Here is an 18854-nt window from a genome sequence, read left to right as displayed (position 1 = left end):
TTATTAACAACAAATTATTTTTCAGGTAATAGCCTACAACACAACCATTAGTTGTAAGCCTCTTATCTGAGTTGTCATTTTTTTTTTGACTAATTCTATGAATATCACACCTCCAAACCTTGGTTGTAGATAGATAAGTATCCACTTTTACATCTGTACAACATAATTGCCCTACTTTTCTCAATAAGATCTTATTAGCTAGTCAAGTTGCAGTTTCTTCATTTTCCCATGCTAGTTGACTTTGTTACTTTACTTCTCATCAATGTCCTAAATAAATAGTGGCAGGGATATTTTGATATAAAATGATTACTGCTCAAAATGCTTTTATAGCAAGCAATTCTCAAAAATAAATTCTTGGATGGGCCATCGGTGTTGACTTCATGGTTCTTCCTTTTTTAAGGCAAGGTTGACAACATGCAGCGATCAAAGCATTGTTTTGAACCCCTTTACTGAACTTCCATTTTTATTGTACTACTCTAGTTTTGTCTATTTTCGCTACAGTTGCTCGTGTTTCCCTTAGCTTCTAGTACATCAATCTTATGAGCACTTGTGGGCTCAGGAACTCTCCCAATCTCTCTGTTGATGCATACAATTGAAGTAACCATCATAAATCATTTAGAGCTTTCATGAACTGTAAATTTAAGTACAACCATCACAACAGTGTACTAGAAAGGGTAAATGTATAGAGGCTTTTACTATTATTTGGGAAAGTGTGCTTATATACATATTTATATATTGAGTACCTCTCTTTCATGAATAACTGTTACAGTTGTTCATTACACTTTCAGAGTTCGTGTATAACCTTGATCATTCCAAGGCAGGAAATAGCTGATTTGAGCCGCTTCTGGAACTGACCAATATAAATTAAAGACAACCTTTTATGGCTTATCTTGATTTAAAAGAAAGACCAGCATTTTCTTCAAACAATTAATTTACATCAATCTTTGAGTCTCCCCCGAGGTTGACTCAAGCAGGGCATGGAATCTGAAAAGAAGAGGATACAGATACACTAGTTTTATACCTGCAAGGTATGCATGCTTGCTGGCATTCATCAGGAAGCGAGAGATCAACCAACATATTTGAGCTTACATAAACTTAGGACACGCTTTAAACATCCATTTTCTCATCAAAATCATCTAATACCATTAATCTGTTTCACCTGATCTTGAAATAACTTATAAACCTGGTTTTGAAGCCCAGATCAGGAAACATAAGGGTGGGAAGTAGTTTTGCTGCAACTTGCAATTCATGCCACATGGGAACCAGGTGAGTTGTTATTTGCAGGAGTCAAGCTTTCAATATCATGTTCTTCTTGTTCATTAGCTAGTTCGTGTGGAGCAGATTGAGAATCACTATTGTTTCTATTTTCTCTAGTGCGGTCTGGTGGTTGTGTTGCACGATTATTTTGTGAATTTCTTGATCTCCTCCTTGGGGTTACTTGCCATCTCAAGTATTCTAGAAACAATGAATTCGCACTCATTGCAATACCAAAGCCTGCAAAGGATGAAAGTAGAACTGCCAAAACAGCCTCCACATGGAGCTGCAATTCAAATGAAATGAACCAATCAGGACTACCATTTATATGAAAGGATGGTTATTCTTATGTGTATATATTTCACACAAGGCCTTTTTTTTATTGTTTCACTTTCTTAATAAATCCATTTACTAGATAGCTCGTGGACCGTGGTGCTTACCACTGAAAAGAAGAGATGCGCAAAAAGTATCACAAGTACAAACTGAAAGGCAGCATATGCCCAAATGTATCCTTTGGTCACTGCAGTAGGAGGAAACACCACGTATTTAAGCATCTCAAATTAAATAAACAATATTGTAATCATCTAAAACTCTCTCATGTGTTGTGATTGAATGCAAGATACCAAGTGTGATAAGGAATTCATAGCTGCCATACCCATAGTTGATGCCGTGATTGATGCAAGAAGGCCCAATATGCATGCAAATGGTAAGGCCACAGCAAGAGCACTGGAACCCATTTTACCAACCTGATTCAAACTTAAATCTCAATTAACGAATTATCATATTTATCAAATGGAAATTAATGGGAAGCGGTAGTTTTTTATTAGCACATATCATCTGATGACATCTTACTGAACCAGTACAAAACCCAAAGTTTTCCCTTACCAGAAGTTGTTCAAGAAAACAGAAGTATGCCAGCATGCTGATCATGACAAGGACGGGTACATCCTGCCAAATCCTGCAAAAGATCACGGTATATGAGGAAACTGAAACCATGTCAGTGTACAAGGCCTAAACTAGTCGTTATAAATAGAAGTTAAACCAGTTTACAAAATTAATAGTCTATATTTTTTGCAAATTCCTAGTGTATAATTTTTTAATTTTTTAATATTGTCATTTTACTGTGAACCATTAGCTCAGTTTTCAGGTTTTCCCATAAGCTTCTTGGTTAGTTGGGGAGTACTCCAAACTTATTGGGGTGCTCAAAGTTGGTTTACTGCCATGCCACTGCCAAGATCAGATCACAGCTCTTTGAAACTATAACATAGGCAATCAAAAGGCAATGAAGATAGCACCAAAGAAATGTTAGCATGGGCAGTGATTCCTAAAAGAAGACGTTTGATAAAAATCAAATTGAAACCAATCGTGATTGGCAGCATTAAAGATGAAAGGTTGTAACTCTTGCAGGGGCCATAGCAGTGAAGAGTTGGAACTTTCTCAAACATGAGGCACAAAAGGGATATCATTTCAATGAAGAAATGGCATTCAGCTATCAATCATCAATTGGAATGAAGGAATCAAATTAGAAATATTCTAGCAGTTGTACCAACAAAATGCAATGGTTTCACTCATAGTAAGATATGCTTTGTGTAATATATTAGAGGACAAAGAAAATATTGAAATTTAAGGCAGAAGATATGAATCTGTGTTCAATTGGACAACCCAATGATTTTTCTTTTATTGTGCAGATTGAATCAATCATTCATAGAAAATAAATGCATCGACTTGTCAAAATCTTCCACTTCATTTGATGTAACTTGTTTTTCTATGCATGTCATCGAGAGCTGTCAGTCTTCTTGCCTTACCAAGCCATGTGTGCCCTATAATTTTCAATTTTGATGAAATCAAGTTGTTTTTCCAAGAGAGGAATCATCGATCTCCTTTTACCAAACCATGTGTGCCCTATAATTTTCAATTTTAATGAAATCAAGTTGCTTTTCCAAGAGAAGAATCATTGAGTCCCTTTTGTTTGAGCACTTGGTTGGACATAATTATCATTTCCTACATATGTCAATTGTAGAATCTCACTCCCAAGGTACAAAGTTTTCTTCAAGACAAGTACTATACACCATAGTTCAAAATCTTGTTCTCTGCCACTTCTCAGCGAGGCAAAAAAAAAATCTCGGCAAATATCAGAGAGAAATCAGCAACTTCTCAGGAATTTTTTAAATGACTTAAATCACCAACAATCACTCTAAATCACTAGCAAACACCTATTTTCTCCTCCCAAACCTTTCTCCCTCACCCAACAAGCTCAACTCTGCAAAAAGGAAATAATAAACTCGTTTTTGGGCATGTCTGTCATTTTATTGGCAAAGTCGCGCTCTGCCCACAAGAACTTAAGCACTTCTCCCAAGAAGTTGCAGAGATATTGCCAAGAAGTTGGTCTTTTATTGCGGCAAGAAGTTCATTTTCTCTCGACCAGAATCTTGCACAAAAACAATGAATTTTCTCACTGAGTCTAGAAGCCGAGATATCACCAATATTTCGGTGAGATTTTGAACTATGCTATACACCTTTGTTGTTTTTTAGGAAATGCTAAACAACATCCTCTATAACTTTAATCTCAAAACCACATATTGCTTTACAAAACATTTAGATAGTAACTGGCTTAATATACCAATTATTTAATAAAAAGAAGCTTATCCAATATATTCAATTATGTGAATAAATAAAACTAGACAAAATATTGCTTGCCTTAACAATATTATTAAATTGTTAATCACACCCAACAAAGCTTAGCAAACCTTTCCAAATAAAATTAACTAACAATTTTATGTGTCTGAAGTAAAGGATTTTGAAAAGAAATCCAATGTTAAAATGTCTCACATTAACCAACAAATAATTCCTAGCATAACTAATTCCATGATTTTCAAAACAATTACTCTTAGACAGTGTTCATTTCTTCTTTTCTTCATTAAAATTTTGTCATACTTTTTAGCTTGGGATATAGGCTTATTCACCCATGGTTTTAAAAATTTATGTTGTTTTGTGTGATGAATTTGAAACATCGTAATTGTGGAACAGACCTAAAGCTTGTCTGAATTATTCAATTTGGAACAAATTCAAGCTTGTACGTATGTAAAAATAAATTTTGGAATGATTAAAATTGTTCATTTACATGGAAGAGATAATGCTAATCATTCATGAGGTCCTAAGAGTAAGGAAGTAGAAGCACTAAAATAGGAGACTTGGCTTAGCTTAAGTTATATTTGTTAATTTTATTATATTATAATTTAAATGAGTCTATATATATATATATATATATATATATATGTATATATATATATATATATGTATATATATATATATATATATGTATATATATATATATATATGTATATATATATATATATATGTATATATATATATATATATGTATATATATATATATATATGTATATATATATATATGTATATATATATATAAACTAGTCCTAATTCAAGAATTATAACCCCAAGCTCTATCCTTAAACGGTGATCCTAATTTTAACATAACCATAACCATGATTCCACTAACTCTTAACCCTAATTGAACCCAAATTCTAATCCTAACCTAATCATTACCTTAGAATGAAACCCTAGCCTTAATTCAATTGACACCCTAAGCCCAAGCTTTACTTTAGAATTGTTGATCATGATTGTGCCCTAACCTTAACCTTAACCGTAACAATAATTGTATTTGTATTTGTATTTGAAGTGTAACACTAACTTTGAATCCTAATACCAACCTTAACCCTTCATTTTAACCAACCCTCAACCCTCACCTTAAGCTAACCTTAATCTGAATTACAATTAAAAGATGATACATGTTTTTCGCATATTTTATTTACTATCTAAAATAGATTGAAAACTGTAATTCATTAAAGATGGTAGTCTAGAAATTTAATTATATATTCATTTACATGTAACTTATAATATAAAGTTTCTACAGATGATAGCAAATTATATAATAGAATTAAATTATCTTATAAAACATAACTAAATCAAAACTTAATTGACATAGAACTTTTGTTTCAATATGACTATTTCTTTTTTAAACTAAATTTTATCAAGTTCATATTAATAATCTAAATCAAGATGGACATTCAATTTTAAAGTAGTTGTACATTAATATTATTTTTTAAATGTGAAGAGATTATTATGTAATTAATAAAGGCAAAAATATATAGTCTTTATTTATTTGTTTTGAATTTTACATTATTTTTTTAGGGTGTTGTGACTGGCCTACCCTACCTTGTTCCCTATGCCAAATTCTTGATGTTTATGGCTTTCTCTCACCCACTCTCATCGTTCACCTCAGTCATCCCTCGTCACCCTTTTCTTTGCTTGGAAATCTATTTGGGTAGATGCCAGATAGTAGGGCTCAGTATGGATATAGCTTAGAAGCTATTTTAATTCTTTTTTGTCCACTACAAAGTTGAATCTTTTGGTTAGAATAATTATGACCCTCGACATTTCTTTTCATTTCTTGCATTATCTCTAAACCAGAACTTATGTAGAATGTTATTCCGGGAGTTGGCATCTACTTTATTGTAGTATGTTTCAGTTTATTGATTTCATAGCTATTGTCCTCTTTGAGAAAATGCAGCTCCCACTCCCTACTTTTAATCAATCATTCCCCTCTCCCTCTCCACCCATTTTCTTCTATTAGTTTGTGTTACTCTAGTTTGGATATGATGCTCGGTTCATGGGAAGTTATCATGGTTAATATTGTGTTTTGACATCAATAATGTAAATGGTAATGTGGGAGCTCCATTAATTTTGGCCATATTGTGCGATGGGCGAACAAAGGATGGCCCGGTTTGGCTTTTTGTATATTCTCTTTGGTTCTCGGCTCTATATGTTCTGTGGTTGATTGTTTTATTTTGCAAGCATAAAGGCAAACAAATTCACTTCAATGAAGTAGGATCTAATAATTATTTCGTAAAAAAAAAAATCACCTCAGCCTTGGTTTTTGTGCCCAAGACCATACAGTCTTGGACCAAAAAAAATTTGCTACAGATTACAATGTCATCCAAACTGGTCATATTTTATATGGAAATGGAGCTTTTTGGTGTTAAAGTTGTAGCTTCAGTCGGATTGATTCGATCTAATATACATTATTGTTATTGTTAATCATCATCTCCTATATATACTTATCCATGTTAATAATATATATTATTGTATATAATATATATATATATATATATTATATTATATATATTGTTATACATATTATTATTATTCATGTTAATATAATATTATTTAAATGATGATTACACCATAGAGACGTGTCTCTTCATGAGACATGTCTCCTCTCATATTTATATGAGATCCAAATCTGCATTTGGACATCAATAACAATGGCTATGATTCTACATTTGCAAAAACGATCCTGAAATTAACATGGTATCAAAGCGAGATGGTATCAAAGCGAGCGAACCTCAAGCCTGTTTGTACTTGTACGGAAGCATCAAATCGAAAGAATAAAAGACAAAACCTGCAAACCAGAATGATAGTACCACAGAAACATATATCACATATACATTTCAAGCAATATATTCAAGGTTCCTCATACACATTAATGCGTAGTCAGCCATGGCATTGCGGAGATTACTGAATGACCGATCATTGGTCAAACCCTAAAATATATACAAAAGGAATTGGTGTTTCCACGATTAACAATATGCGTCAAAATAAAGATTAAGGTCTCAAAGGCAATCCATCATAAGTGATTGCTAATCATGAATGGTAGTAGATAGTAATTGATTATTGTATAGTGAGACTATCCATACATTTGGGAGTTGGCCGAGTTCAAGCGGAATGTTACTAGTGAGGTAACTGTGGGAGAGATCAAGGAATTGAACGGAGGAGAGTTTCCTAAGCACATGAGAGACGGTGCTGTCCAAACCCATTCGGGTCAAATTGATCGCACCGACAGAGGGAGAATCGGAATGATAGGCGATTCCAATCCAATTGTAGAAATGGAGAAGGGGAGTCCAGTCGGGGAGAGAGGAGACATTCTTTGAAAAAACAGCCTTGAATTACAACATCAATTCTTATTGTTGATGGTACGAGATTTTGCTGAGAAAATGAGGAAGAACATAAAAGATAAATTATATCTAAAGGCAACCATACATTATAAGAGGGGTGTTGAACTTATATTAGCAATGAAAATATATAAAGGACAACTTGTCATTGACCCCAACTTAATGAAAGTAAAGAATGTGGCATTGCCATCAAAGACGGTGAATGATGAATGCGAAACATATAGAACCATATAAAAAACAATTACATTGGGACTCCTATAACCGGAGACACATTGTAAAGATATGAGATGATACATCGAATGGGGAATGAAATAATAATCTACAGAGAACATCACAAAAAGTACACGTCAACACAAGAACACATTAGTTATAATGCTTACTTGCCACCTGCGATGTCATTGGTCGAGAATGGAAGAATGTGGAAAAAATTATTTAATAAATTATCTGCAGTCTTTCTATTCTACGTGTGAATAATGGGACCCCCTCAATGTAGGTAATTACATGGAAACAATGCTTTACCCATTATCTACCATTTCTCAAACAAACAAACATCAAACATACCACTTTAGAATGTGACATTGGAATGGGCAACCTGTCATATTAGAGGATTAGAAATGTCGGTACAACGAAGAAATGCAAGTAGGTGAGTGCAGATCATTGGAGGAGTAAAACGCCATAAATTTGTGACGTGTGCAGAAGGATAGAGGGGTAAACCCCACCTTCATCAATCACATACGACATGGCACATGATGGGGTTAGAAATGATATATATTCTAAACATATATTCTTACGGAAGAGATTGATGCATTGGATAGCACCTATCCACCGTACATTGAAGGGTACCCATGTGGGTGGAAGGTAAGTATTATGTTACTTAAGATTATTAAATATGTATATAGCAGTGATATGGGAATAATATAGATTAGAATGTATATATTATTCAAAGTTATGGATTATTGTTTGGTATTATTTTAAGGTAATGTTATATTATGTTTATCATTGATATCCATTCAATGATATTTTATTATCAAGTTGAATACAAATATAAATGATTTTATTTATTGAAATAAAATGAACATATTTGTGATAATCAATTCTTTAAATGAGAAATGTTAGATATTGGATAATATTGTGTTAACCTATGGTGTTAGCACCATGAATATTGATGAGACTCGAAGCATGGAGCATGTGAGATATTGAGATCTCCATTGTCCACCATGGCCGAGAATAAATGCACTATGAATATTGATGAGACTCAAAGCATGGAGCATGTGAGATATTGAGATCTTCATTGTCCACCATGGCCGAGAATCAATGTGCCAAAATATTTTGATGTTGTCAATATACGCATATGTGATTGGCCTTGGATAGAGGATGCCTGTTCAAGAAGAATCTTAAGGGGTGGGCTCCTGGGAAGACGGCGAGGTAGCTATGAGCTAGGAAGCCCGATATAGAGACGTCCTTAAGATTGAGGATTAAGATAGAGGATAGAATAGTATAGCTAGATTTATTATTGTTTAAGCATTGACCTTCTTTTGCAGGTATAACTGGTCCCTAACTAACCCAAATACAAGGACAATACAATGGTCCCTAACTAACTCTAATCTATTAGATATGTTGGGCATAAAGGAAAAGGGAACTCAAGTTTTGGAAATTGATCACTACTCCTATTCTTGATCGACATATTCCTAAGACATGCAAATAAAGTTTGTAGATTATATAAGGTATGGATTTTTCCATATTTAGAGTGAATGACTTATTATTTAACATTTGATTATAGTATTATGAAAAATGTATGTAAATAAAGCTAGTCATTATGAGCAGTGACATCAATCATGAAAGTTATAAGAGTATATGGACAATACATACATCCTAAGTTATAGCTAGGAAAATATTGTATTGATTCCATAGGAAAATAATAATATGTTGAAAATATCAATTAAAGTATATCTATAGAAAATGGAATATATGTATAGATGGTTAATGTATACACTTAGATTAGATATTTATTATATTGAAATAATGGGGAACATTCTTAGATTAATGTCTAATGGAATGACATATCAAATAAAAGAATTATTGACATACAAATGAGAATTTATTATCCTTGAGTATTTTATTTATCTAGTCATTGTAATATCTCACTTGTATTTCTATACGAGCATTTGCCTTGATCTTTTCGTTCGAGAATGTTATTCCAAGAAAAAGAGGGAGATTGAGACTCAGAGGGAGGTTGATATTTCAGGCAACCTTGAAAGAGAGGGAGAAGACTGAGGATGTTATTTAGTTAACCTTCAGTGATCTCGGTCTTATTGATTAAGAGGGGGTAAACAATGTTGAGATGGATTTTTGTAGTGATCAATAAATTGTCGATGTCAAGAGGACCGTGATTCATACATCGTGACCATGTGATTTTAATGGGCCTACCCCCTGTGTACATCGTGAGGAAGTGATGACTTCTAAACGATGTCACTTGTATTTGCAGAAGTTACTGTAAGGAAATTTGAGTTGTTGTGAGACGTTAATGAAGTTTTTAAGAATTCATTTGAACCATCTACGAGTCTCTCCTTGATGAATGAAACTTGACGTATGAGTTGTAGAGTTATTCATGTGGCACAATCATACTTAATCAAGATATTGGCATATTGTGGACAAGTTTGATAAAATGGAAGAACATGTTTGCTTCTACTGTTAAACTAAATGAATGTTTGTACCTTCAATGGACAAAAAGAGTAAGTTGGAGCTTAGAAAGGAGTTGTTATATTTGATACAAAATTGTTCAACAATATAAGAATGAGTGGAAATTTTACATTGTGGGGCAATAATAGTCAATGTTCTATTCCCACTTGAACCTTATTTAGAGGGGAGATGTTTCATTCTCAAATAATCTAAAAAGACAATCTCTGAATCTTCATGTGCAAGTAAGTATTTTTATCTTTTACATTTATCTACTCTTTGTAGTCTCTCTTATTTGTAATTCCATGCATACTATAAAGGTTATTCGCCTTGACCTTTTCTTTTATGTTTGAGGATATTCTTATAGGAAAAGAAGGTTGGTACTTTACATATGCTATCAAATATTGTGCAGAATCAATATAATGATAGTAGCTCCAAAGACCCTGATGATCAAGATGGATAAAGTGAGGCTCTTGAAGCAAACATCCTTGATGATTGAGATTATGAGATTCTTCTACATTAAGAGGGAGTATGACATTTATTCTAAGGCAACACGGGAGCTTAGAAGATTGATACTCAGAGGGAGTCTAGAAATACATGTGTAGCTGCATGATTTTGATGGGCCCACTCCTATGTATAGCATGAGAAAGTAATGACTTATCACTAGAAAATTAGATATCATATTCAGAGTGAGCCTGACAAGAATCCTTGGGGAAGAGAGTCTCTAAGGGAGTAACTACTGGACTTGACTTCCTAGGATCATTGTTCAGAGGGAGAATTTTTGAGGTGCAATCCTTTGTGAATGATATCTTCTCTATGAAGAGAAGTTCTAAGTAAAACTCCTTGTAATGCATTCTTCTATGTGAGAAAATTAAGGTGAAAGCCTTTGTACCACCCTCTGACTGGGTTCATGGTGGTTGCTATTTTACATATGATATGTAATGAAAGGTGACGATCTTTCATTGACATATATAAACAGAAAGTAATCATTGTAAGATGACGATCTTATAAATGGCAGACCTGTTATCATGACACGCTTTATTAAATGGTTGTCTCAGAGTGCTAAAAGTCATGATAACGAACAGACAGAAGGTAACCATTGTAACTTGGTGATCTTATAAATGGTAGACTTGTTATCAAGGTTCTTTGGGCCGGATTTTGCTAGACACTATGATAACCAACTCATCATGGTTTTTTGGGCCGGATTTTGCCGAACACCATGATAACCAACTTGTTATGGTTCTTCGGGCCGGATCTTGTCGAACACCATGACATAGTTACTATTATAAACCACACTTAAGGTGGTGTTTAAGCTTATATTAAAGTTATGGAATTTAGTTCAATTGTGTGTTATAAAAGGTGAGATGATATCTCTTCATATTCTTGAAAGCGTAATGTAGGGCCCATTTGCCGTTGCACCAAAAGCCATGACTATTAGTGAACATGGAACACCACATAATTAACCACCTGTGGGCAGGGGAGCGCGTCGCATCACCCAACAATCTCCCCCTCGACGCGCATACCAGGTGCTTACGCGGGTCGGGATGGCACCGGGGAGATTTGAACCCATGACCAAGCCAAAACCAGGCTCTGATACCAATTGTAGGGCCCACTTGCCGTTGCACCAAAAGCCATGACTATTAGTGAACATGGAACACCACATAATTAACCACCTGTGGGCAGGGGAGCGCGTCGCATCACCCAACACGTAATGTGTTCTATATCAATCCTCCCTAACTAAGAGAGAGTGCTAAAGTTGTAGCTTCAGTCAAATTGATTCAATCTGATACCTCTAAAGTTTCTGCAAATTCTGTTATGAAAATCAGACTTTTTAATATCCTCTGACTATTGTAGATAATCTTCTTTATTTTTGAATGTAGGAGTTATGAGAATGTTAAATGCTATTTTGAGAATTTAATTGTCTCTGCAATAAATTCATATGGGGTAGTATTGCTTGAAGGAGTAGACTTGTGATTATTGTGTGTCCTCAAACTACAATAATACCTACCTTTTATACCATGACCTTCTCTAGGTCAGCTCATACACCACTTCTAGAAATCAGCGACCAATGGAGATAATTAAACATAAACTAACATAACTGTTAAGTTATAGTTAGTGTTAACATTCACATATACCAAGAATCGCCACTCATCCTTTCATGAAGTGTAAGATATATAATGCCTTAAATTGTATTAGAAGGAAGAAGACTATGGTGCAGTCTGCACTCTCAGACCAGTATGTTATCATTGTTATAAACTTAAGACTCCCTCTTAAATTGATAATCATACTGAGAGATAACATATCTAGCATCATCAATTACGATTAATAAGCATAAATTGATACTCTATATCTCTCGAAATCTTCTTGAGAAAATGGCATCATGGAACACATGATACTAAGTCATATAACCATCTTGTGATATGACTCATCATTTATACTAGTGATGTCAGTATTGCATGTAATGCAATACACACAGGATAAAATCTGAAGAATGATTAAATTCTTCATTTATCTAGGTTGTGACTCATAGGAACTGGTAATCCTTTATCATAACTTGATCTTGAGCTAAGATCTAGCAGAAAACAGGATAAAGTTTGAAGAATAAATTCTTCATTTATCCAAGTTGTGATTAATAGGCATAGAAATGCTTATGTCACAAATGATCTTGAACTCGCCTAGATCTAACAGTAGTTCTATACTATTCAATACATTATCTGAGGGATCATCATCTCTCATAATGTCTTGTATACAAGTATTCATTACCTCAGAGATCGCCACCTCATAAATAATGAATACAGATGGTGGAGCTCATAACAGTCAATAGCCCGACAAAAATTATTTTCAGAACTAATGTTATGTCATTTCTCCATTCCCCATACCACTATAATCCTTCACCAAATAATTGTGTCTAATTAAAATTCTAACTTCTATAGATCTTGTTTTGATTAAATTTTAGTTTCCTTTCAATGGGGTTGCAATTCAACCATACCAAGTCTTTTCCTGAAGTGATCTATCTTCACTCTAGAGAGAAGTTTGGTGAGAATGTCTGTTATCTGATCTGTGGTGCAAATGTATTCTAATTTTACAGTATTCCTATCTACCATATCTCTTACATAATGGTAAGGAATTTCGATATGCTTGGACCTGTCATGGAAAACTAGATTCACTGGAAGCTTGATGGAACTTTGATTATCACAATGAATAATCGTAGGATTCATGGCTTGCCCAAATAATCGCACAAATAACTTTCTAAGCCAAACTGCTTCTCGAGAGGCCATCGCTGCTGCAATGTATTCGGCTTCTGTGGAGCTTTGTGTTATCGAAGACTACTTTATGCATATCCAAGATATCATTGCTGATCCTAAACTGAAACAACATCCTGAAGTACTTTTTTTGTCTTTAACACTTCCACCCCAATCTAAGTCAATGAATCCATGTAAATCTAAATCAACTTTCTCATATTTGAGTCCAAGATTAAGAATGCCTTGTATCTCATAATGTGTTTAACTGCAACAAGATGAATCTCCTTTGGCTCACACATAAATTGACTTAAGGCATTAACAGCATAACAAATATTACCAAATACATAAGGGATCCAATCATTTGTCTATAGAGAGTAGAATCTATGGAAGGTGATTCTGCTGCTGCTTCTTTAAGTTTATGTAGATTAGTCTCCATTGGAGAAGACATAGACTTGCAATTCCACATTCCAAATCTCTTCAAAATATTTGATGTATATTTCCCTTGATTAAGTATAATGCTGTCAAAATTCTGCCGTACTTCCAGTCTTAGGAAGTAATGAAGGAGTCCCAAGTCTTTCATCTCGAATTCTCCATATTAGTGTAAATAATTAATTATTATTACACTTTACTTAAGTTTACTTAGGTTAATGCATTATTATAGTTGTCATATAGACACCTAGGAGTGTGCGTAGTCATATGAGTTGTCTTGTTGACAACACAAGTATTTGCATATTCATCTGAGTTGCCAGGTAGACAACACAGTTGTTCGCACTCTAATTGAGCACATGGTGTCTACAACATCTCTTTATGAGATACACCTATGTAAGCTTATCCTCTCATCATTACACAAACTCCTGTGCTCAATGGAGGATAATCCACTCTTGGTGGACATGTGCTTAGTTGTGAGGCTTATCGCTTTGCTAAATCCGAGCCATTCTAGATGCCTTTATATACAGGCACTTCTAGTGTGTATTCATTAATTATCCATTTTCGTATTGTTATTATGATCATACATTGTTGGTCCATATTGTGCTAAGTTCTTGAGCTTCTTGATCTTGGTGTCATTTTGCCCTAAGGCAAATTCTTACACTCCAATTAGATCTTTCTTACATTGATCTATGAGATGATCATCACTTATTATTTGTAAATATCAACATACAGTATCAGAATTACCATATCATCTTTATCCCTTTTAATAATATAAATTTCAATCGGCTTCACTTTTGGAGAATCCTAAGCTGGTGAGATACTTATCAATTCTTTTATACCAAACCCTTGGAGCCTGCTTAAGCCCATTGAGAGCTTTCTTGAGCCTGCAAACAAAAATGTTAGGATTGTGAGTTTCAAATCCTTCAAGTTGCTCCAAATACACTTCTTCTGTAATCTTTTCATTTAGGAATGTTGTTTTTACATCTATCTAATGTACTTTCCTTCCCTTCGATACTGCAATGGTGAGGACTGCTCTTACAGAGGTATATCTAGCAAGAGGAGAAAAAGTTTCTTCATAATCAATCCCTTCTTTCTGAGAGAATCCTCTGGCTACAAATCTGGCTTTATATTTCTCAATGCTACCGTCAACAGCATACTTTATTTTAAATATCCACTTGGAAGAAACAACAAATTTTCCTTTAGGTCTTGGAACAATTTCCCAAACATCATTCTTCATAATAGATTGGTTTCTTCTATCATACCTTATTTCCAAGCTGTATGTTTAATAGCATCTAAAGGATTGGTTGGTTCTATTTTAGACAAATCATTCATGTTTTCTGTATAACTAGAAAATCTTTTGGGTCTTTTGCTTTCTCTGACTGTTCCAAAAGGTGCAGGAAAGTCTTGTGCTTCCTCGACTATTTTAATGGCCCAAAGTGGTCTTTTCTTAGAACTTTGAGTTTCTCCAATTTCTTCTACATTCTCCTCTGCAGACTTAGACTCGGTAATTCTTTCACAACTAGGTAAAGGAGAAGGTTCTTCAGAACTTAGGGCTCTTTTGAATGCTAGATCTTCTTCAAAAATTACATCCCTACTAAGTTCAATACTTTTCTGTCCAGGTATGAAAATCCTATATGCTTTAGATGTTTCATTGTACCCTACAAAAATACATTTCCTCTCGGAGGGTTCTAACTTAGTTCTCTTTTCTTTTGGAATATGGATATATACAAGGCACCCAAAAATCTTAAGATGACTTATATTGGGTTTAACCTTAATAAAGACTTCTTCAGGAGTTTTATCTCTAAGGTAGGAGTGAGGGCTTTTGTTTTAAATATAGACAGCAATACAAGAGGCTTCTACTCAAAGTTAATATTCTAAATTTTCATCAAATATCATAGCTCTAGCAGCTTCTATAATTGTTTTATTCTTTCTTTCCGCTACCCCGTTTTGTTCTAAATTATAAGGAATGGTATACTCCCTCTTAATTCATATTTCTTTACAAAATCTTTTAAACAAATCTAAGGTGTATTCCCCTCCATTATCAGTTCTAAATCTAAGAGTTTTAATTTTATGTCCTAATAAGTTTTCAGTTAATTTTTGAATTCTTTAAATATCTTTAGGATTTTTTCTGATTCTTTGCAGTTTAAGAAGTAAATCCATGTTTTCCTAGAGAAGTCGTCTATGAACAAAATATAGTACCAAAATCCTCCAAGAGAAGGGACAGACATAGGTCCACATAAATCTGAATGAATTAATTCCAAAACATTGTTAGTTTTTCCAGAGTAACGTGACTCGCGGCGAGTCACATGAGTCAGCGAGCCACAGTGACCCCGCCGAGTCATAATTACCCGTGACTCGTGAGCGGCGAGTCACATGGCGTGACTCGCGCGACTCGCGAGTCACGAGGTGACTTGCCTGACCCGGTCCAACTTGATCCGACCGCGGCAGGCAGAAATTCGAGGTTTTAAAAAAAAAATTTGCAAATTTTTTTAATGTTTTTTTTGTTTTTTCTCACTCTTATAACCCTAAAACGGCTCCCATAACACTCTATAGTGAAAAGAAAAAAGAGAGAGGTAGAAGAGAAATAGAGTTTTCTTGTTTTGCAACCCACTGAAAAGAAAAGGAGAAAAGCTTGCATTTGTGACATTGGAGCTTGCATTTAGATCATCAAAGAGTTTATAGGAGCTCTTCTCAACACTTCCCAAAGCATTTGAATGAGGTAAGAGTTGATTGTTTAGATTTTGATGATTTTTTTCTCTATGCTTATGGATTTTTTGCATGAATTTTTTTTGTTTGTTTATGAGTTCTTTTTCACTTTAGATCTTCATAAAATACAATGCTTAAATGGTAATATTTGGTCTAAAATGTCTTATTGCAAAAACCATTACATTTTTCCTTACTCATAATGGCTCCTGGAGGTAAAAAACCCAAGCTCTCTAAAGGCAATAAAAAAGATGAGTGTTGGAAGTTCACCATAGACTTTCCGAGTAGAACTAGAACTCAAACAAAATGCCTATTTTGTAAAACCATTAATAGTGGGGGGATAAATAAATTGAAATACCATATTGTTGACATACATGGTCATGATACTGAGCTTTGTGGAGCTGCAACTGTTAAGGCTCAACGTTTTTGTTATGTGGCCTTGGAAAGATATGAACAAGAAAAAGAATTTAAAAAAAAAAATTAGAAGAGTTAGCTCAAATTGGTTCTAGTTCCCTTCCACGCTCATCCGCAAATGTTTCTGAGTCAGTAGGTTGTGTTGGAGAAGGTTCTTCCCTTCCCCCCTATCGTCCTACTGCTTATGTTGCTCGTTCTTCTTGTACATCTATTCCTTGCACTGCTAGTGGTGCTGCGGCTGCTGCCCCTTCTAGTAGTACTGGCTTTACCTTTCATCCTAGAGTCAAAAAATCTAGTAGGTTGGACAATTTTTTTGTACTGCGTTCCACTCCTGGCGCACAACCCTCACTTGAGAGCTTGGGCTAGAATAGGGAGATACATGAAGCTGGAGTAAGAGCAATTTGCAAGTTTTGGTTTTTCTGCAACATTCCATTTATAGCAGCTAGGTACTTCAACTTCATTTATATTTGATTGTTTTACGTTTTAAGTTTTAAATTTTAAATTCAATTTTATACTTTTAACTTGATGTTGAAAATTTGAAATATGCTAATTAAAATGTTTTTATAAATGTAACAGGACTTCTTATTGGCAGGGGATAATCGATGCAGTTTCTATCTGTGGTGCGGGGTTCAAAGCCCCCACTGAAGATGAGTTGAGTGGCCCCCTTTTACTAGATATGGTTGAGGAGATGAAACTTGAGTTGGAGGACCATAAAAAGATTTGGATCCAAAAGGGGTGTACCATCATAACGGATGGATGGACAGATAGGAGGAACACGACCCTCCTAAACTTTCTTGTTTCTAGTGGAGGTAATTCATCATCCTCTACTTCTTGAACTCTAAAATTTAATGTATACTATTATTGAATAACGAAAATTTTGTTTTATTGACTATTGATTCTTAAATGATAATTATTTTGTTTAATTTTCACTTTCAGGATCCACCATGTTTTTTAGGTTTATAGATGCTTCCTCACATGTGAAAAATGCAAAATTCTTATGTGAGACTATTGAGGAGGTCATAAGAGCGGTGGGGGAAGAGAATGTTGTCCAAGTGGTGACTAATAATGCAGCTAATTATGTTGTTGCAAGTAAAATTTTAACTTCTAACTTTCTAAGTTCTACTTCTAAAAAATTTGTTTGAGTTTTTCATTAAATTTTGAAAGTTAAAAAGTTTTTTAATACATCAAAAATTTTCATTGTTTACTAACTAATTTAAAATTGCTGCAAGAAAACTTTTGATGGAGAGACACCCAAAAATCTTTTGGATTCCATGTGCGGCCCATTGCATCGACCTCATGTTAGAGGATATTGGCAAGCTTATATGGGTGAAATCATGTGTTACCAAGGCCAAAATTCTTTGTAAGTTCATCTATAATCATGCTTTGGTCCTCAACACTATGAGGAAATATGCAAAGGGAAAGGAGTTGGCTTGTCTTGGTATCACAAGATTTGCCTCTAATTTTATCACACTAAAATCCTTGCTGACTTCAAGGTTAGAGTTGAGGTGCATGTTTGTTGGACCAAAATGGAGTTCCTCCTCCTTTACCACCAGCCCTACAGGGATAGATGCAACAAAATGCATTTATGATGATGAAGGTTTTTGGGAGCCATGTTCGAAGATTGTGGAGGTAATTTAAATTTTAAATTTTAAAAGCTTAAGTCTTAAAATTTTATAAATTAATTTATCTCATACATATTTTTGTTTTATTTTCTTTATGCAACTTTGCAAAGTTTAATCATTCACTAAATTGTCTTTTTGTTTAATTGTTTTGTAGATCACTGAGCCCCTTGTAGCCCTCCTACGAGTTGTTGATGGCAAGAAGCCCTCTATGGGCTACATTTATGAGGGCATGGATAGGGTCAAGGAGGCTATTTAGGCCAAATATGTAGGAGTTGAGGAAAACTATGGCCCTATTTGAGAAATAATTGATAGGAGATGGAAAAATCAGCTTCATAAGCCCATCCACGCAGCAGCCTATTACCTCAATCCAGCATACCGCTTCCGTGATGATTTCAAGGCGGATGAGGAGGTACTTAGTGGCCTATACACAGTGATATCGAAAATGTCCCCTAGTCCCACAAATACATGAGATGGATGCCTAT

General features: G+C 34.5%; 1 protein-coding gene across 3 annotated transcripts in view; it reads right to left on the bottom strand.

Moving 5' to 3' along the window:
* Nucleotides 1–666: 666 nt before the first annotated feature.
* LOC149528623 (uncharacterized) overlaps nucleotides 667–18854 on the bottom strand; it is a 74167-nt gene continuing 55979 nt past the window's right edge. For all 3 annotated transcript variants that reach the window (XM_089808538.1, XM_089808537.1, XM_089808539.1), the window contains exons 7-10: nucleotides 2140–2212; nucleotides 1910–2000; nucleotides 1695–1774; nucleotides 667–1540 (exon numbers count right to left, since the gene is read on the bottom strand). In XM_089808538.1, the coding sequence (XP_089664664.1) occupies nucleotides 1247–1540; nucleotides 1695–1774; nucleotides 1910–2000; nucleotides 2140–2212 (538 nt within the window). In that variant the 3' untranslated portion in view covers nucleotides 667–1246. The remainder of the gene's footprint in view (nucleotides 1541–1694; nucleotides 1775–1909; nucleotides 2001–2139; nucleotides 2213–18854) is intronic.

Source organism: Cupressus sempervirens, chromosome 11, assembly GCF_028749045.1.
Source record: "Cupressus sempervirens isolate cs-2001-9-10 chromosome 11, ASM2874904v1, whole genome shotgun sequence".
Classification (NCBI taxonomy): Eukaryota; Viridiplantae; Streptophyta; class Pinopsida; order Cupressales; family Cupressaceae; genus Cupressus; species Cupressus sempervirens.
The sequence above is the reverse complement of the archived record's forward strand: the minus strand, read 5'-3'. Positions and strand labels throughout refer to the sequence as shown.